At 35.5% G+C, this 22,267-nt stretch overlaps 1 protein-coding gene across 1 annotated transcript; it reads right to left on the reverse strand.

The window, feature by feature from the left end:
- Positions 1-5,197: 5,197 nt before the first annotated feature.
- On the reverse strand, positions 5,198-7,349 carry LOC132622415 (uncharacterized). Its single transcript, XM_060337023.1, has 2 exons — positions 6,676-7,349; positions 5,198-5,706 (listed from the first exon to the last, which is right to left on the reverse strand). The coding sequence occupies exons 1-2, from the start codon at positions 7,129-7,131 to the stop codon at positions 5,563-5,565; spliced, it is 600 nt and encodes a 199-aa protein (XP_060193006.1). The 5' UTR covers positions 7,132-7,349; the 3' UTR covers positions 5,198-5,562.
- Between the last annotated feature and the right edge of the window lie 14,918 nt (positions 7,350-22,267).

Below are 22,267 nucleotides of genomic sequence, written 5' to 3' on the forward strand. Positions count from 1 at the left end.
CAAGCGAACTCCCAGATTGGATAGTTGTTGAAGTTCCCGAGCTAACTCCTTCTTCTCTGGATGAACATCACATAAACTACCCATGGATTTGCGGCTAAGAGCATCAGCTACCACATTTGCTTTCCTAGGATGATATAAAATGCTAACATCGTAATCTTTTAATAGCTCCAACCATCGCCTTTGCCGCAGATTCAATTCCTTTTGCTTGAAAATATACTGGAGACTCTTATGGTCTGTATAGATATCAACATGGACTCCATATAAATAATGCCTCCACATCTTCAATGCATGGACCACTGCAGCCAATTCTAAATCATGAGTCGGGTAGTTTTTCTCATGTTTGCGCAACTGCCTTGAAGCATAAGCAATCACCTTACCATGCTGCATCAGCACACAACCTAATCCAACACCGGAGGCATCACAGTAGACAACATAGCCTTCTGATCCTTCTGGAAGTGTTAGAACCGGGGCCGAAGTCAATCTATCCTTCAACTCTTGACAACTACGCTCACAAGTGTCAGTCCATTGGAATTTTGCTGATTTCTGAGTCAGCTTCATCAATGGTGCAGAAATAGAAGAAAATCCTTCTACAAATCTTCTGTAATAACCTGCTAAACCCAGAAAGCTACGTACCTCTGTAGGCATCGTATGCCTTGGCCAAGTCTTCACAGCCTCAATCTTCTGGGTATCTACTCGAATACTATCAGCTGAGATAATATGACCCAGAAAAGTTACAGAATTCAACCAGAACTCACATTTCGAAAACTTGGCGTATAATCCCCGAGTTCGAAGAATTCCAAGAACAGTACGTAGATGATCTGCGTGCTCTGCCTCCGATCGGGAATATACCAGAATATCATCTATGAACACAATTACAAATAGATCTAGGAAAGGCCTGAACACATTATTCATCAAGTCCATGAATACAGCCGGGGCGTTAGTCAATCCAAATGACATAACCCGAAATTCATAATGACCATAGCTGGTTCTGAAAGCCGTCTTCGGAATGTCTTTTTCTCTAACTCTCACTTGATGATATCTCGACCTCAAATCAATCTTTGAAAACCACTTAGCACCCTGCAGTTGATCAAATAAATCATCGATTCTCGGAAGGGGATATTTATTCTTGATTGTCACCTTGTTCAACTGCCTATAGTCAATGCACATTCGCAAAGAACCATCTTTCTTTCTCACGAACAACATAGGTGCTCCCCATGGCGATGAACTAGGCCTAATAAAGCCTTTTTCAAGCAGATCTTTTAGTTGTGCCTTTAGCTCTTTCAATTCTGCAGGAGCCATCCTATAAGGAGGAATAAATATGGGTTTGGTATCTGGCAGCACATCGATGGTAAAATCGATCTCCCGTTCTGGTGGAAGACCTGGAAGCTCATCTAGAAATACATCCGAAAATTCATTCACTACCGGAATCGATTGAAGAGTTGGCGGTTTTGCTTCAGTGTCATGAACCCGGACTAAATGATAGATATAGCCCTTAGCAATCATCTTCCTCGCTTTGAGATAGGAAATAAACCTACCTCTCAGGGACGCTGTATTACCTTTCCATTCTAACACTGGTTCTCCCGGGAATTGGAATCGAACCATTTTTGTTCTACAGTCAACATTGGCATAACAGGAGGCCAGCCAATCCATGCCCATAATAACATCAAAATCTAACATCTTCAGCTCGATCAACTGAGCTATAGTATGACGATCACAAACCACAACCACACAGTTTCTATATACTTGTCTGGCTATTACCGGGTCACCAACGGGAGTAGACACTTCAAAAGGTTTGATTGGCTCGGGTTTCACCCCAATACGATCAGCAATATCAGGAGTAATATACGATAAAGTAGAACCCAGATCAATCAATGCATAAACATTATGAGAGAATACTGATAATATACCTGTGACCACATCACGGGAGGACTCAAGATCCTGTCGCCCGGCCAACGCATAAATACGGGCCTGAGGGTCACTTGAACTAGATGCTCCTCCTATGCCTCTGCCACGACCTGATGGCGCCTGTGAGCCTTGCCCCAAAGGGCGTACAGACGATGAGGAACCAGCTGCTGATCCTGTGGGCTGGACCCTACCTCTATCACCCAACGATAGACAATCACGCATCATATGCCCAGTCTGACCACAAGCATAACAAGCATCCGAGCCTCGGTGACATTGGCCCGTATGTAATTTACCGCACTGGCTACATCGTGGTACCGGTGGTCTCCTTTGACTAGGATCGCCTCCAAACTGAGAACCAGAAGCTCTCGAGCTCTGACCCGATCCAGAATAAACGGGGCGGTCAAATATCCTGCCCGCAAATCGAGGAGGTGCACTAGCCGCGGACTGGCCTAAATATCTGGAATTTTGTTGCCTCTAACCCCCTCTGTACTCACCACTGACACCGACAGATCTGGCCCTCTTACTATGCCCTCTATCAATATCGCGCTCACCCCTAGGCGGTTGCTGTTGTTCCTCTAAATTCTGGGCATGGGCCTGAATACGGGAAATGTCCATCCTTTCCTCGGGCGCTCATATTTCCATTTTACTGAATACATTACAGCGACACCCTTGCGTCGCAAGGGTGGCGCAAGAAGCTGTTCGGACCCAATTTTTGCCTTGTGCGCCACACTTGCGATGCAAGGCGCGGGAGTCGTATTTTTCTAGGTTATGTATTTTATTGGGATAAGGCACTATTACCCCCCCCCCCCCCCCCGACAACTATATTCGAAATTGTTACGACACACCTTATCTTTCCCTGAGTCCTATTAGGGAAATATGAAGGACTTAATTTCTGCAATTCAAATAGGCTCATTTTCCAGAATTTTTGTTTAGCAGGAGAAGCTTAAACCTCTCCTACGTAAATAAGTGAGTAATTTGCCTTCTAATACATTATAATCTATTAGAAGACTGACGATCAAAGAATCATCTTGATCTCTCTTTAAGACAAACTGCCATTAACCCTATACCAAAAATATCTTACATGTATTAGTAAAGCAAAAATCCCTACTAGAAAAGATAATTTAGACCACCCTAAACCAAATATAGTGTCGCGCATACAAACGCAAAATTTTGACCCCTTGCTCTTGGCTAAGGTCTTTATTTACCTTTTTTTCATTCTCCCCTCAAAACTATAAATTCACAAACACTATTAGAATGACCCCATTTAGTAAAAAGAATTCCAAACAAGGACAGCTGACTGCTTTAAATGTAGCACTGAGTTTTTTCTCTTTCGGAACTGATTACGCTCCAAACTGGATCAAGGTCATATTAAATAAGCAAATACAAGAAAAAAAAACTTAATTTGAGAAAAAGAATCTCGTTAATGTCAATTAGTAGGTTTTCCAAGAAAGTTTTATATTTTTCCTACCCCTTTTACTGCTGTACCCAGCATATTACATTCAATAATGAGGGTGCAGAACCATTAAAGATGTTTCATGCACATAACCAACCCAACAGCATCCTTTCACCCAATTTAACATCATCACTTCCATTTTAGATTCACCACAAACTGCATAGGTTAAATACTGCAATCAGCATCCCCTAAATCCTTCTTTTAGCTCATCATTAACCATGACACCCTGGTTACTGTTCAGAAACTTTCTAAGAAGGGATGAAGGGCGTGAGTAAAGAAGGCGAACAGATTGCGAGTCAAGCAATCAGCTAAAGTCGAGTACAAGATGTATGGAGAGTTAGTAGGCTAGTAGCAGTTTCAGGGCTTTGCATCACTACCAAGACTCTCTGGTCCTTCAAGGCCTCAAAACATTAGGTAACTTCATATCTTGGTTAAGAAATGAGGTAAAGTTACAAGCTTAGAGAATATGCAAGTGCTTATAGAATCTTACGAGCTGATAATATATATTTTTTCATTTCAGCAATTTTCTATGGTACACCCCACCCTCCGATCCCAAGACCCCTCCATGTGGGATTATAATGGGTATGTTGTTATTGCTATTTTCTCTAGGTAGAGGAAATATGACTGACTAGCTTAGAGTCCAATGTGCATAACTAAAGGAGCAATTTTAAGTGGTTAAGTACTTAATTAACAATAGACGCTTGAGACCAAAATAATTAAAATTATTAAAATTTTGAACTAATGCCTTTAATAGGAACACCTTATTCATGGGTTTAGTTGCTCAATTGAAACAAGTCATAATTCAAGAGACTAGCTAAATGAAACTTACTGACAAGTTTAAAGGTTTGACGGTGTATTAAATCTAAAATAAAACACACTAAAGGAGGAACATAGAAACAAAGACTTCTTCGGATGATGCACAATTCCGTAATTAACTCCATGGACTTGCCAAAAGAAAAAAGATCAAGTAGACGGCGATTCATCAACTCCGTAATTTTCGAAGTAGTCCACAATTGTTCATTTCCTTCTCTAAATGTATGCACCACTTCAACCTAAGTGGTTAGTTCCTTTCCCAATTAAGAGGATACTCATGCAAGCACTTCATTTGACATGTCAAAAAGTATAACAAAACTCCTGTCTTTTAATATATAGAAGGATACCCCAAATAAATATATTATCTATAGAAAACTTTTTCACTTGGTGAACTAGTAATACATTTAATTAATTTTTTGCATAAAGGAAAAAATATCATTAAATCAAATCAAGATTTTCTTAATGAGATTAAATACTTTAAACAAAAAAAGATAGCAAGCTTGGGCGAACAGGGTACTTATTATATATGCATATATTTCTTACAACACATAAATTCTCTTTAAAAGATTAAAAAATCTGTGAATCGGAAGGACTATCTAGGTTGGGCTCTTTCGTTTATATTATTAACTTTCTGCTCATCTTATAGGACTTGTGCTTTTATCATTTTCAATTTACATGTCTATTCCCTAGCTAGATATAGAAATCACAACATCATCATCATATGCTAAATGTGTAATAATTTTTTTTTTTTCATTTTTTTTTCTTTTTCCCATTAGCAAGACATATCGTGCATTTCAATCTTCTTCTACGTCTTCTGTTAATATACAGAAACGATAGTTATATTAGTAGTAACTAGTATATATGCAGCATAACAAAGACCGATAGTTCGGACATTGTAGAGTCATCCCTTAAGCTATGTTACTAGAACTATCGGTAATTTTCTAATAAAAGTATCTCCTAATTTGTCTACCAAAAGTTCATAAAATTGGCGTAGGCAAACAATTAATTAAAGAGAAACGGCTAGATACACAATATTTGATATAAAAAAAATCTTCTTTGCTCCTTCTTTCAATTCGCTAGTATGTCCGAACATATATGCACAATTATATTCTATTATATGATACACTGGAATCAAGGGCTCCTAAACAATGCTTCAACAGAGATCACAAATAACATAGGGTATAAGGTGTGCGCCTTGCTTAACATGAGTACTCCTGGATGATCGTCTAAAAAACCACAAGACTGTCCATAAAACACTTCACTAATAATTCGATAATAATATTTCAAAATCATATTTAACTATGATAATGTCTTGGGATGAAAATAAAACTTTTCAAAATCTTTAGTAAGAAAAAAAAAACCCAAGAAACTATATCATAGCTTTAGCCATATCATGATCGAATATTGTTGGACTCATCATCCGAGTCCTCAACGATGATAACATCTTTGTTGTCAATTCTAATCACGGGTGCTGCATCTGAATCCTTGTTCGGGATCACCTCCATCTCAATGCTCTTCTTGCTTGATTCTTTGGCCTGTTAGAAAAAATTATCAATCATCAAATAAGTTATATTAGACTAGTACATGGGTGCAAGGTTAAAAAGTTAACCACATATCACTTGAACGATCTAATATTATTCAACCAATGGGGTTTTATAAACTTAACATTGATGACGCCTACAATGAAGAAACAAAAAATGGAGGGACATGGAGGTATAATTAGAAACCACAAAGGTGATTTGGTTGTGGGGTTTGCAAAATTCAGCCTCGTAATCTCCCCTCTCCAAATGGAAATCCTAATCCTACTTCATGGTCAAAGGCTAGCCCTCGGTAAGAATTTGTTACCACTTCAAGTGGAAACATATTCATCTAGTAATGATTCAACTTTTAAATTCATTTAATCACACCTACTCATAGATGTCAATGGATTGCAGGTCACTGGAATAAAATATTGTAAATATAATTCATGGCAATTCATTAGAGTTAGATACAAAAAGAAAATTAAATTCTTTAAGGACGTTTGGTTCAGGGATTAGGCGGATCATCCCAGGATCAAATTCGAGATTAAATTTATTTCATACTTATTTAGTTGGAGTTATTAGCTGAAACTAGTAATACATTATTTTCATACCAAAATCTTGGTATCACTTACCTCATACAAAAGTTAAGATTGATATAATCCTAGGATATCTTGATTTTGAACAACAGGACTCCTAAGAAACCAGAGATGGGTATAAGAGTAATTTTAGAGATGTACTAAATATTTTGAAGGCTAAAAGCGTCAAAAACTATACATAAAAAACAAAAACTAGGGTGACAAACACCACCCTCACCCCTTTTATCACCTTGTATCGCCACGTCACACATCAATTCCTAGAACATATCGACCATGAACAAAAGTTCCAAACCAAAGAAGCAAAAAAAAAAAAAAAAAAAGGACATGAATCATTTTAGTGATGAAGGACTTAAAAAGATTGAGCAAGTGCATGCTAAAATTAAAGAACCTGTTTCCTAGCAATCTCAACAAGCCGCATGATGGTATCATCCTCCTCTTTGGTAAGACGACCCTTGAGCCTAGCAAGAATCTTATGGTCCCGAACCCCCAAGCGATGCCTACGATAGGCTGATGACGAAGCTGGAGATGATGGGGGCCGTGCCACCGGGTTTTCAAAATTTTGGCCATGATTACCTTTTGACAAATGTTGGACATTTGTCGATTCAGTATCAAATGCCACCGCAGAGCAAACCTGTTGTTGTTGTTGGTGGTGCCAAGGAATTGATGAATCGGCCGTAGAACCCTCCTGCAAAAACACCTTTCTATGACAAGTTCCTTTAACCCAACCATTCTTGAAGTGTCTTTTCGAATGGCCAGCTATAGCTTGGCTTGAAGGGAAGAGTTTTTCACAAGGGATGCATTGGTAGTACATAAACCTACCTGGCTGATTTTGTCCCGGTTGCATTTTTTAAGGTAAAAGATTTAGGTTGTAACTTTCAAGTGTTGTTTAGAATATTTTAGAGAGTGGAGGAGGAGTATTGTATAAAGGGGGAAAGTTAGAAGAGGCAGGGGGAATTAGGTTGGAGACAACTCAGCTCTTGAGAGGGTTGGATGTATTAGACATTTTGTTGACTGCTTCACTCCTTCCGTTTCAATTTGTCTGTTTGGTTTAGACTTGACATGAAATTTAAGAAAGCAAATTAAACTTTTGAATCTTATGTTCTTAAACTAAAGATATATAGAATGTACCAAAATGTCATTTAATTTTATGATTAAACATGCCATGGGAAAGTTGAAATTCAAGAGTTGTCAAAAAAATTAAAAGAAAAACTTTCTTTTTTAAACGGACTAAAAAGGAAAGTATGACAAACAAATTGAAACGGAGAATGTTACAGAGAATAAAATAATATAAATTTATAAAAATGTTGCACTTTTTCTTTACCACAAATAATTATTTTTTTAAGGAGAAATTAAAACATAACTTATTTGGGGTAAAATTTGGAGCCTAAGGCAAATGCCTTATTGGCCTACCCATAGAGCCGGTCCTGAGTGGAGGAGGGGTGTATGTATAAAGGGGGGAAGTTGGGGAGGGGGGGGGGGGGGGTGTTCGGAGACAACTCAGCTCTTATTAATAGTCTGTTTGGCCAAGCTTCTAAAAATAACTTATTTTAAAAAGTACTTTTCAAAAAGTACTTTTGGCTCAAAGCAGTTTGTGTTTGGTCAATTAATTTAAAAAGTACTTTGGAGCAGCAATTAGTGTTTAACCAAGCTTTTAAAAAGTGCTTCTATATGAGTACTTTTAGGCAAAAACTATTTTTTTAGCTTCTGAAAAACTGCTTCTACTCCCTAAAAGTACTTATTTTATCCCAAAAGCTTGGCCAAACACCTCATTTTAAAAAAAATAAGCACTTATTGAAAGAATAAGTACTTTTGAGGGAAAAATAAGTTTGGCTAAACAGGCTATAAGATGGTTGGATGTATTAGAAATTTTGTTGGTTGTTTTATTCTTTCTGTTTTTATTTGTTTGTCTGGTTTTGATTTACCACGACATTTAAGAAAGTAAAGACGTTAATCTTGTGGTCATAAACTAAAGATATGTAGAATCTTAAAAAAATGTCCTTTAATTTTATGGTCAAATTAAAGAGTTGTTAAAAAAGGACAAAAATATTCTTTTTTAAATGGACTAAAAAGGAAACTAAGACAAACAAATTGAAATTGAGGAATTACTTTATTTCTTTATTTGGCACTGTGCAATTATTTGTCCTAATTTGAAGAAGTTAGGTTTTTGAGTAAATTTTAGTCCTCGTCAGGACCTTTATTATGATTTATGTATCTATGCAAAGTTGTTTTCACTATTGTTGTAGTCACTGCAAAAAAGTGAGGATATGATGACATTATATAAACGGCGTTTTATGTTGTTGAAATGTCACGAATTTTTTTACCGTGACATTTAATTTACGTTTGAAGCAAATGTTGTAATTTTTAGTGTCGTAAATTTTCTAACATTTAAACAAATGCATGCTAAGAAATTTACGACATTTAGAAATATATCCTTAAAAGTTTCATCAAATGAAATGTTTCTTTTTGATTTATTAAAGTATGTCTAAACTATTTTCCAATTGGATGATCTTGCGCTTCACTCAACAATAATTTACAAGTTTTAAACTTGTTTTAGACAAGTATGGATTCTCTCGATCTTAATCCAGACCACTCCAACAAGTCATAAATAATATATTAATTATAACAACTTATAAACATGCTCGAAATATAAATTGAAACGTAGCTATGCAAAATAAAGAATTGGATTATATACATTTAGATCTACCAAATCTTATTTGTTTGCATTTTGCATCCCTACCATATGCAAGTTTTTTTCAATTTCCACCTTATCATATTTATTTAATGATTTGCACCCTATGCAAAACCATAAAAGAGTCATTTTTAAAATTACTCATGCGGGTAAAACTGGAAACATACAATTTGAATATCCCTAAAATTATTTCATGTTCTGTTGGGTGGGTACTCTTCCCTCATCTTCTACATGTTTTTGTGTGAGTAAAGCCTCACTCGGAAAGACAAATAACCTTTATAATTTCTGCAAATCATGTTTCAGTGAAGCCAAATTATTGGCAACAACTAATGGATCACATGGGGTTTGTTCCAGTTATAAAAGTTAAAAAATTCTACTATTAGACATTGAAACAGAAACGAAATGTATGAATATCTGTATATATTATATCCATAGATAAAAGATATATTTGCAAAAAGCATAAGTTTTATATACTTGAAAAATATAATCTAGATGACTTACAGAGAGGAGAAAAAAGAAAAGAAAATGAGTAAAAATTGTTGGGATCCAAAAAAATCAGGGCGACATGCGGAAGCTAATAATATAAAAACATAACAACTATTGAGAGTAAAATCTCCCCTGAAACAAAATTCTCTAAACGACTACATTGTAGATGCTACTGTGTTGTTGAATGAGAAGAAATAATGTTCTATTTATAGATGTTCAAAACTTCTCTTCCAAGAAAATGATATATATGGTAGAATCCTTTTTCATAAAGAAAACTTTTTCTACCAAGAAATCTTTTCGAAGTAAAACACAATTATTGTAGAGTCCGGATAAAGTAGGAAATTTTGGGCAAACCCTAACAAATCTCCCCTTGGCCTGAATTTTTGGGCAAAATAATCTTGATCCTCTTTCACATAATCTTCATCACTGCTGCTTGACATGGTTAAAAATAAGGTTAAAAACATTTTGGGTTTAAAATTAGTTTAAAAATAGTTTGCTTTGTTTTTAAAGATGCAAGCAGCAGGAATGTTGAAAATATGGTTGAAATTCATCTTCACATGTAGTAGTTCGGACAAAATCTTCATTATCGCGAAATCGATTGCAGCTTGATTTGAACTAGCCGCCTTGAACCTGTCTGCAACCCGTTGAACCATTGGTTGAACCATCTCCTTTGATAACACTTGTTGGGATTGGAAAAATCAGGGCGACATGCGGAAGTGAATAATTGCAAACCTTGAACACGATAAATCAGATAGCAATTAAAAAAATACTAAAAGATGCATAATATTCTAATACGGTTTGATCAATTGATCTATATATGAAAAATAATATAAAAACATAAAAACTATTGAGAGAAAAATCTCCCCCTAAACAAAACTCTCTAAACGACTACATTGTGAATGTTATTGTGTTGTTGAATGAGAAGAAATAATATTCTATTTAGGCCAAAGTCATAGATGGACCCCTGAACTTGTCCTGATTTTTCATTTAGACCCCTTAACTTAAACGTTGACCATCTGGACCCTCGAACGTAAGATAAGCTGTGTCATTTGAACACCTCATGCCAGTTGGGCACACGCGTGCAGTACAGTGCTTTAAACAGAGCGTGAGAGACCAATTTTTTTCTTTTTTAAAATTTTTAATCATTAAAAATTAATTTTAACAAAAACTCTATTTTAAAATCTATTTAAATAATTTTAAAAAATTGAAAAACCCAACCCATCCTCTCCGATAGCCCACTTCACTGCTACTACCTCCGCCGCCGCCTCCTCCGCTGCTCCACTTCAAAATCTATTTAAACATATCTCCGACGAAAAACAACACCATTTTTTTAATTATTTAAATAGATTTTGAAGCGGCGGTGGCGGTGGGGGTGGCAGAGGCAGCAGTGGCGGCTGCGAAGTGGGCTATCGGAGAGGATGGTTGGGTTTTTCAGATTTTTTTTAATTATTTAAATAGATTTTAAAATTAATTTTTCTTAATTTTTTTTTTTTTTTTGTTGACATGGCTTATTTTTATTGGTCTATTTTTCCATGTCACAGCAAGTGTACTGCACGTGTGTGCCCAGCTGGCACGAGGTGTTCAAATGACACAATTTATCTTATGTTCGAGTGTCCAGATGGTCAACGTTTCAGTTAAGGGGTCTAAATGAAAAATCAGGACAAGTTCAGGCGTTCATCTATGACTTTGGCCTTCTATTTATAGATGTTCAAAACTTCACTTCCAAGAAAGGGATAGATATGATAGAATACTTTTTCACGAAGAAAACTTTTTTCACCAAGAAACCTTTTCGAACTAAAATACAACTATTGTAGAATTCATCTAAAGTAGGAAATTTAAGGTAAACCCTAACAAAAAGATCATGGAAGAAACAAGTAAAAGTCTTAAAAATTTAATCAACATGCTGAATATAAATGGTAGATTAACGAGCATGGAACGAAAGAAAGCATATATATTGTGTGATCATGAAGCAACTAAAGTTAATATCCGGGTCCAATGGCCAAAATCATGCAAACGACGAGATATTAAAATGTTTATCCTTTTTCTCGTTTTTTTAAATTATTTGTTTTCTGAAACTTCTCTTCTTACCTTTTAACACTGTAGGTTGGACAGGAATTCAAAAGAAAAGTTAAACAGAATGGGAAAAACAAATAATAGAAGCAGAGCTTGGGAGTAGACTAGAAGATAAGCAACAAATTAACGGCACACAAATTAGCAATATCTTGAAACGGAATCAAGAAGAGTTAATGATCAAAAACACGCCTAGACTATCACTTTTTCGTGAGTTTCTGACCTCAACAATCAATCCTTTTGTATTAAAACATCGATGTTGGTTGGCAAAATATTTAAAATCAATCGACAATAAGTACGTGAAGGCCAACTCAGCGTGGAGGCGTGTTTTAAAACAAAATGACTGATAGTTTAGGTAGAAAATGAAACAATGGATATTTAATCAGTTAATGTATGAAATTCACGAAAAGGTGATAGTTTAGATGTGTTTTTGACCTTTTAACTCGATCAAGAATCATATAAATGAAAAAAAAAATCAATTTTTTACCTCGGGGATTGACAATGGGAGAGAGGGCTATAAGGGCAGTCATTAAAGTTGAAGCCAAGCTCTTCAGTAACTTCAAATCACATGGTAATTTATTCTCCTTTTGGGCAAATTTCTGTAACCAATCAAAGCTGCTTATATACCCCCAACACTAAAAAAAAAAAAAAAAAAAAAAAAAAAAAAACTAAGAACTGGATATACAATACTGAAAATATTGTAAAGAGAGTGCATTTTTTGCTCTTTTATTAGGGTGGTACCTTTGTTGGTGTTGCAAATAACTTAAGGAACTGTTGGCAAGGCAACTGGGCATCAAAGAGAAGACCGCCATTTTCTTGCTTCTTCTGCTGCTGACAGTTGGATTTTTGGAGTGTAATTATTATTATTTTATTTTTTTTGGAAACTCCAGGAAAACCCACAGCCACTACACCCTCTGCCACAGCCTCTGCCCTTCGGGTGAGCACTCTGTGGTGAGCACTGTGTGCGCACTGGGTAAACCCCCCACTGTGGAATAGCCTGCAAACCCCACAGGGGATGTAAACCGCACTAGGCAAGCCCTGTGCGACAGGCTCGACTGAGAAGGCATTAGGGGTGGTTCGATCCCGCGACCTCCCTTAGGGAAGCCTCCCCTCAAACCAACTCAGCCACACCCGAAGGTGCATATTTGGTACATAATGTTTTGGAAAGTTATATTTGGTCCCTCAATATTTTATCCATATCAATTCCGTCCTTAACGTTCTGACTTGAAGAAAGAAAAAGGAAATAAGTGCTTTCAATTCCTAACTAGTCCAAATTTTAGCTAGGTCGACTCACTATGAAAAAAATATATTTGGCAACAATTTTTTTTTTTATTCCCATAGATTAATTATTGTTGCAAAAAATACTTTTGACAACAATTTTTTTTTTTTGGTTGTATAGACTTTTCCCAACGGCTGTTATAGCAACAACGTGCAACAACTTTTTTTGTTGTTGCCAAAAGTACTTTTTGTAATAATAATCAATACTATGGCAATAAAATTAAATTCTTTGGCAACAAAAAAGTTCACTTGCCAACAATAAAACTAAGTTGCTGTCAAATATTAAATTTTTTGTTGCCATTTCTATATTTTCTTATAGTGACTATCAAGTGCCTTTTCTTACTTTTTTTTTTTTTGGAATAAAAGAAATAAGTGCTCTCCTAACTAATACAGTATTTGATGATGCATAGGAGAAACAAGACAGTAAATTTTGTTTAGATACTTGAACTGCAACTTGTTCCAATTGAACACTTCAAATGATAAATTGTTTGTATTAGATACTTTCGGTTCAACTTTTGAAAAAACATTTGCACCTGTTCTAAAGCGCTAATTATGTAGATATGTTAACCATTTATAATGTGTCACCTTCTTTAACCAAACGCATTAGCTAGCCTCAAGAAGCCGCCCATAAAAACGATAATTATATTAGTAGTTACCTAAGTTACTCAGACTCTTCGAAAGTGTTGCCGCACCCGTGTCGGATCCTCCAAAAATACCCTACTTTTGAAGGATCCGACACGCACCCGACGACATTTTAGGCGAGTCCGAGTAACTTAGGTGGTAACTACTATATATGCAGCATAACAATGACCAATAGTTCAACATTGTAGAGTCATCCCTTAAGCTTTGTTACTAGAACTATCAGTAATTTTCTAATAAAAGTAGTTCCTAATTTGTCTACCAAAATTTCATAAAAACGACGCTGGCAAACAATTAATTAAAGAAAAACTACTAGATACACAATGTTTGATAAAAATAAAATCTTCTGTAACGACCTGTTAGGTCGATTTGGTTGTTTTGTTGTTTTTGCCTATTTTGCCCTTGTGAACCCGTCCCTTTGCTTGTTTTGGATTGCTAGGTGGTGGGTGTGGTTGGTACAATTCCCGAGGTAGTTGAAACCTCTTAAGTTGGAAAAATTGCTAAGGTTAAAAGAATCCTTAAGTGTTTGGTTGACTTTAGGCTTCATCGGGGTAATGGTGTCATTTTGGGAATTTCGTTGGTTCCATTAGCTCTAGAACGTCAAATATATGCTGGTTGAGTATTTGGTTCAGTTCCCGAGGGTCTTGGGGGCATTTTGGTCTTTTGGTTGGAAAGTTGGTTTTTGGTCGTTCGGGGTTGACTTGGTCAACGAGACCTCTTTTTTTGGAATTTTGAGCGTGCGAGTGAGTTCGTAGCGCATTTTTAGATGTGTTTGCATATTTGGTTTGTATGGGGGAGGTTCCGGGATTCTTGGAATTTCAGGGTGTGTGAGTCAAAAACTAGATTTTGCTGGTTCAGGTGTATTGGTCCCTGCGTGCCTTTGTCCGCCCCTGCAGAAGGAGGCCCGCAGGAGCGAGATTTAGGAATTATTGTTGGGTCTCGCCGTTGCGAGGGCACGTTCGCTAAGCTGAGTCGCTATTACTATCTAGTTAGTCCATGGCTATGATGTGGTGTTATTATATTCCATATTTCCAAGAAAATATGAGGTAACGTGCAAAGATGAATTTAATTAGACAAGAAGAATATATCTTATATATTTAAAAAGTGTTGATGAAAGTATTGGGAATACTGGCGCCAAACTTTATATAAGAATTGAAATATTGAATACATAATTTTGATAGTGTAAGAGAAAAAAATCCAAATGACAAGGAGATGGACATCTTTGGTCTATGATACTAATATATATAACACTGAAAACAGATGATTCTTAAGTAGTGAGTCTTGAACTTTGTTTTAGCGGGTAATATTTCAATGATCATGCTTTAATTCAAGTCTAAAAAAAGATTAGGAGCCACTACAAATATAATTTGAATTGCCTGGGATATATATATATATATATATATATATATATATATATATCACAGAAAGCTCAAGACTATTGGTAAGTGATTTATATTACTAAGTAAATATAATTAAGTTGAACGCTTGTGAATAATGATTATTAGTTATTATATTATTAATTTCTAGTAATTGAAATAAATAAAGAACAAAAACAAATAATGATAATAGGATGAACGAGTAGAAGTTGCGGATGATTAAAAAATAAACAATGACTTTTTTCAATTAACAAAGTGAGCTACCAACTAATTCTTAATCTCACATCATTAAGAAATAATCAACGAAATCATCCAACATTCAATTTCGTCAAAACCCTAAATAAAATAATTAGGCAACAATCTTCTACTTAAAAAGACCCAAAGTGAGCAAGAGAGAATCAACAAAATAAGACAAAGAGAAAAGTTGAAGATTAGGAGGCTTTTCCAATCTTCTACTTGAAACTGACTGAAGGCTTTTCCAATTGCATTGATGTCTCTTGCCTATCAGATCGAGTTGATGCTAAAAACAAGATTAGGAGGCGCTTTTATTTGATCTAAAAATTCCGCTAGAAAAAAGCATGCAAGTGATAAGCCCGCAACGGTTGTCTTCCTAAACATTAAAAGCAATAATTAGGTCATTTTGGGTATTCTTTTTTACATTCAAACCACTCAAAGGCATTAAAAATGAAAAATAAGTGATACTAAAACATAAATAAATATGCCAAATATCAGCATTGCTGATAATGGTACTCAACAATAACCTATAAAGAATATACACAATAAGGTATTAAAATTTGATAAGGTTGAACGTATTAATAGATATATTAATTGCTTAAATAGGATGTTGAACATAGTATTGGGTTAATGTCTAATGAATAGGGCAGAAAATAATATATAAAAATTTCATATTTTTGGATATTTGAAATTCAAAATTCCAAATCTGAACTTTAACTTTTTTCACAAATTAAATTCAAAGTTGAACCTTAATTCAAAAATTCAAATCAAGAATCCAAAAAATGTGAATTCCGATCTTTCCCATTCGGGGGCTTGTGTTTAATCATCATCAATTTCATTAAAAGTGTCGGTATAATGTTGTTGCATTGCCTCATGATCTAAAAGTGGATTATTTCCACTAACATCAATACCTAAATTAGGTGTCTCGTTCACAAATGTTTCCTCATTAAACCCACCCCTAACAATACCACTACTACCGGCTCCACGTCTAAATCTCTTCGCCATTATTAAATAGAATTAATTTAAAGCACACTCAAATAAATTGCAACAAATTAAATTGCGTAAATTAAATAGCGAAAAATAAAGATAGAGTTGGAACGAAGGTGCCAAATTGCTGGACTAATTTCCAACAAAGTGAAGGCGGCTAGAATTGCAAATCCACCAAAGCTTGGAGCTACTTCGGATTGTTGCAAAATCACCAATTCCGCCAACAATTTTTTTTATAATTGCAAAATTAATAATTGAAACTAGAATAAAACTTTATAATATTTAATTGAGAGAAATTTAAAGTGTAATTGTTGCAAAGTAACTATAATTGAGAGAAATTGAGAGAAAGAGAAGAGTGAATTGGTATGGATTAAAATGAAAATGGAGAGGAGTTTATATAGGGGTGGGGGATGGGTTAAAGTGTTAAAAAAAGTTTGGGGGCTTGTGGGGCCAAAAGGGGAGTTTGGAGCTATTGCCAACGACCATTTTTGCAAATGGACCGTTGGCCAACGGTCCGGCCCACAATGGCAACGACTACTTAAAAAAAAATCATTTTTGACCGGTTTAATCGGTCCGGTTTGACCGGTTATCCAGTCCCTAAAATACAAGCCCGGACCGGTAAAAAATAAACGGTTGACAGAACCAGTAAACCGATTCCGGTTTAACTGGTCCGGTTACCAGTTTGAATCGGTAAAACCGGACCGGTTGCCAGGCTTAGACTTATGCCCACAGCCATCCTTACTATTTGGATTTCTTTTTTGTCACAATTGTACTACTTCCGTCCCATATTAGTTGTCAATGTTATAAAAATATTTATCTCAAAATACTTGTCATTTTATAAAATTTAGCTAAACTTAATTATTTTATTCCATTTTGCCCTTAATATTGATTGTTCATGAAAATAACCAGTATCGATTAGAGTGTAAATTATTGGAGAGAGATGGTAAGGTAGTAAACATACACCCTTTTATTTATGATTTCTTAAGAGGTGTGTAAAAGAAAAATGTAACAACTAATATGGGACAGAGGGAGTAATATCAAAGGTGTTATGTGCCAATTTTCATAATAGAGGGACCAAAGAAAAATATCATGCAACGTCAAAGGGTCGTACAAAAAAATTTGTATTCTTGAAATTACTACAACTATCAGTTATTCCCTTTTCTACCTGAACTATCACCATTTACCAATTAAAATACGCCTCAAAGCTGATTAGGCCAATTGTTCCCTTTTTCTACCTGAACTATCACTTAGGTGTGTTTTAATACATAGATGGTAATAGTTCAAGAAGGAAAAGTAGATAACTAATAGTTGGGGCGTGAAACTCGCAAAAAAATGATAGTTTAAGTGTTTATTTTTACCATTATCTCTTCAATAAATCATCCAATGCACCAGGAAAAAAATTGCAACTTGTAAACACGAACTCAAAATTCAAATCTTTAAGCAGAACATAGAAATAAAACCAGAAAGAAAGAAACTAATTAAAAAGGGGGGCCAAACCTGAGCACCAGTTTTGGCAGCAACTTCAACTACTTGAAGTAGCTCACTAGAGGGAATCATTTCCAGTTGAGTCAGCACTAATCTTTGAGTATACTTTCTTGTTACCCAATTCAGATAAAGTAGCTTCGGTGCAATATGTTCCATTCTTTTGGGCTCTAGTGGAGAAACTTGTAAAAAAGCCGTGCTGGAAAAGTTGTGAATTTGTGCTACAACTTCTAGGAAATGACAGATTATAAGGAAGAAGAATTCTGGGCAACTGACAAATTCTTAAAGAAGAAACTGTTGATGAAAGAAGACATCTTTCCGTCTTCACACACACTGTTTATGCCTTCCACAAAAGCGTTACTAGTTGAGTTTTCTTGGATTTTGGTGCCAAGCATAGATATTTGAGCTTTGCTTTTTTTCCTCAAAAATTGTACTGTGTGAAACTCGCGAGAAAGTGATAGTTCAGGTGTGTTTTTGACCATTGGCTCTTTATTGAATTAGGATACGCTTCGTTCTATTGAGCTATTAGAGACAAGGAGTTGGTTACCTAGAAGATAAGTAGGATGCTTAAGAACATGATGATAAGCTTCATTTAAGAGATGCTGTGAATAAGCCTCGTAATGTTACCTATTGAGGCTCACTGACCTAGTGATTGAGTAAGACCTTGTATTACTTTCCTATGTTGGTGGTTATTTGTTTGTATCAGAACTGACATAGTGCTTCTGTTTCTTTCCTTCTATGCTGATGTGTCAGGTTGATTTATAAGGCTGTTAAACACCATTTCTGATAGATTTTCCATTCTTGTTGCAGTGTTGTTTCTCAGTTTCTGGTGTCAAGACTGACCCTTGTACGATTCACAGTAATTATTGAATCTACTTCTATCGTTATCACTACGTCTAGTTTTGTCACGAAGAATACTTTCGTTTATTTTATTTATTATGCTTCCATTGAAATGATTTAATTCTTTACTAGACTGTAGTGAATATTCTGACTTCCCTTTCCATCATTATCTGATATTTGGTAACTGCTCCTTGATATTTTTTTTCTTTCCCTTCTCTTAAGACCATTGCTTGGATTTAACACTAACATTTGAGAACGCCTTCTTGTTAGCGAGTATGTACGGCCTCACTTCATCCGTTGACCTTACGCTTTAACTATTTGGTGATTTTATACGAGCTAACTTTTAGTTGCTTCTTAGGTTATAATGTTCATTTTGTTTCTTTACGTGAAGACTTTCATCATGTTGTCGCAGTGGTTAATGTGTTGGTTTAAACTTATTGCAGCACAGAAAAAAGCAGTGAAGTTGCTATCCTTGAGGTCGCGAGGAAGAATTTTACAGATCATCTAATTCTTGGGGAGGCCCTAATCCATGCACGAACACGAAGTGAGTCTTTATTACACGCCTTTGGCCTTTTTTTCATATGTGTAATTTTCTGCAAACAGTTCACGAAATGGCTAATCAAATTTGGCTATGAAGACTTCCTTGATTTGTCTAAATTAATGACAGTGTTTCCTTCTATTTAACAAATTTTTTTAAAAAAATTAATCAACTGAAAGATAGGATATGAATTATGTATTTTCAGGAACTGTCGACTAGCTGATTAGTTATTAACTCTTTGTTTACCTATGCTGTGACGTTATTCTATATCCAAAAATAATTGTTATTCCGCCAAAAGAATAATATAAGGTAACTGTCAAAGATGAATTTGGTCAAGAAGAGATACTGTTTTTTATTTTTTTTAAATAAGTTGTTGATGGAAGTAGTGGGAATATTAATGCCAACTTTTCTATCAGAACGTAATACATAATTCTGAAATTTTAGGAGTAAAAAACCAAATGATAGGGATGGGCTACTTTGGTCTTCGATACTAATATGACAGTAGAGGGTAATAGGCTTGAACTTTGTTTAGCTGGTAATAATTCAAATTTGATCATGCTCCATTCAAGTCTTTAAAAGAATTCGCGGTCATTAAAAATATAATTCATATTTGAGTCCCACGGAGTCGATCTCGGAATAGTTTCAAGACTAGCTACAGGTCATTTCTATTACTAAGTGGTGATAAGTTGAACAGTTGTGAATAAATTATTCTTATACTATTAATTCTAAGTAATTGATATAAAATAAAGAACAAAAATAAATGTTGATAATAGGATGACGAGTAGAAGTTGCAGATGCACAATTAAGAAATAATTAATTATTTTTTCAATTATCAAGTGAGCTATCAACGTATATCTTAATTTCTTAATCCAAAAATCTCACTAATATGCTTTATTTCGCCTTGTTGATTTCCAAACGTAAAAAAGCAATGATCAAGTCAAATTGGGGTTTTCCACATTCAAAAATCACACACACACACACACATATATATATATATATATGGCACCTATCTATGTGACAACAACGACAACAAAACAACAAATCCTCTATCCATGTTCCTAAAAAACCTAAAGCCTAAGTTCTAAGTCGAGCCCCTCAACCTCCTGATCATCATTCTTATCTTCAGTTACAGTGGTAACTGTAGTGGTGCTACCAATGGATGAATGAGTTGATAATTCTACACGCCAGACAGCCATTGTAGTAGTCAGATGATTCAACTGGAACCCATACGGAACCAATTGATTAGCTGGGCAGGCAATAAGACCCGCCTGAGTGACAGGTGCAGGTGCAGCAAGATGAGGCATACGACCACGAAGAGGACGGTGACTAACCTGCATCATCGCCTGCATACACGGCATACGGCCACGAGGAGGTCGTTGACGCACCTGCACCATCGCCTGTTGCTGTTGCGGTTGATTGTAACTATACCGCGGATGACCACGAGGTGGGGGAGGCACCCGCACCATCTCCTGCTGCGATGGGTTGAAAATTGACCGCGGACTGCCAAGACGATTGCGGGCACCCTCCACCATCGTCTCACGCGGATAGGGACGGTAAAAGCGTCCCTGGCCACGTAACACCGTTGGGGTAGACTTGCTATTACCCAAGAGACGCTTGAGGGCAGGGAAGTCAGCTGATGGGCAGAAAAACTTGTGATGTGGCGCACCTCTAATCCAAAGCCCCTGACGCATGTGCTTGTGTTGGTGCCCCGCGAGCCCTTGGCTCGAGGTGAACACCAATTGGCAGTACCTGCAACGATAACACCACAGACCTTGGCTCGTTATGCAGCCTTGAGGAGCTATTTCATTTGTTGGTGGCTGCTGCATTTTTCGTAAAGAACTTTTGGAGAATTGAGAAGAGATGCTTTGGTGGTGAGGAACTGAAGAAATGTCCATCGAAATATAAAAGGTAGGGATTACAATAAAATGGTAACAATGTTTGCATTCTGGAAATGAGTAAGGTAAGCAGTTAAATGTATTGATTATTATTAATTATGGTTAAGGAGTAATTTTGGATAGTGATTCAAAAGAACAACTCAATTCTGACCTGTCTTAGATTTTGTAAACCTGAATGCAACATTTTTCTCGCTTCTTGGTATGTGCTTCTTTCACTTCATTTTTCCCTTTTTCTATTAGGCCCATAAATAATTCAAGAACCTGAACTCTTTTTAATTGATATTAGATTTCTTACTTTCTTTACATATGCACATTTGATGATTATTTTTTTTTTTTTTTTTTTTTTGAAGGGAAGTTGAGGTTTAATTATAGGATTTGTACGTCCAAATAATAACCATTTCACCCTCTCTTTATTTGTTTTCTTTTTTTAACTAAGAGAAATAGCATTGAATTTTCACTTTCTTATATTCATGCCCTAGGAGCATGAATTCAAACGGAACTATAGAACGACCAATGCTAGATAAACACATTTTGGACATGATCAAATGCACACAAAAACAACCTTAAGAAGTTAAAATAAATATTGTCCGGTTGTGTGAGTATTTTTTACTCTTATATTGCACAATCTCAATTTTGTATCCCATTTGTGATTTGTCAGAATGTGGTTAGTTATTCTTGTAAGTTGAATAAATAAAGTAGTTATTTGTCTTAAAATATGTCATTTATTTCTATTAAAGGGTTAAGGGTGTTTGTCATTCAGTTTAATTTGATTTTACTGAAAAATATCAAATCAGTTCAAACATACAAACAAACAAAAAAAATCAATCAAATTGTATTTTGATTGATTTTCTTTCAATTTAATTTCTTTAGTTTTTTCTTGTTACGTGAAATACAAATTCGTCAATTCAGTCAAATGATAGTTAAAATGAAATTAATTGTCATATGTCAACATATGAAATAAGTAATATTTGCTAACACGATTTTTTTTTGGTTAAATAGACACTACTGTTATATATATATATATATATATATATATATATATATATATATATATATATATATATATATATATATATATATATATATATATATATACCTACATCTTAGTCACATTAGAGTTTGTGGCTCTAGGGCCATTCCAATGTCCAAATGGATCACCCCCATGGATGTTAGCAAAATTTACAATCTGATTATATAGTGTACCGCATTGGTCATCAAAATATACATTTCTAACAAAAATAGAGGAGGGGGGGGGGGGGGGGCTGCCCAATAGCTTTACTACAGTAAACAAAACTTGCTTCACCCCTTCCTTGGCCAGCAAATCTACTACTTTGTTTTGCTCCCTGTAGCTATGGCTTAGTTCCGGATGCCCCCGCCTTCCCATTAAGTACCTGCATTAAGAAATAATAGACTTGTAAGGAAGATGTCCTTCTTTGATCATATTAATTACCTCTATTGAGTCTGAA

The sequence above is a fragment of the Lycium barbarum genome, chromosome 12 (genome assembly GCF_019175385.1).
Source record: "Lycium barbarum isolate Lr01 chromosome 12, ASM1917538v2, whole genome shotgun sequence".
Classification (NCBI taxonomy): Eukaryota; Viridiplantae; Streptophyta; class Magnoliopsida; order Solanales; family Solanaceae; genus Lycium; species Lycium barbarum.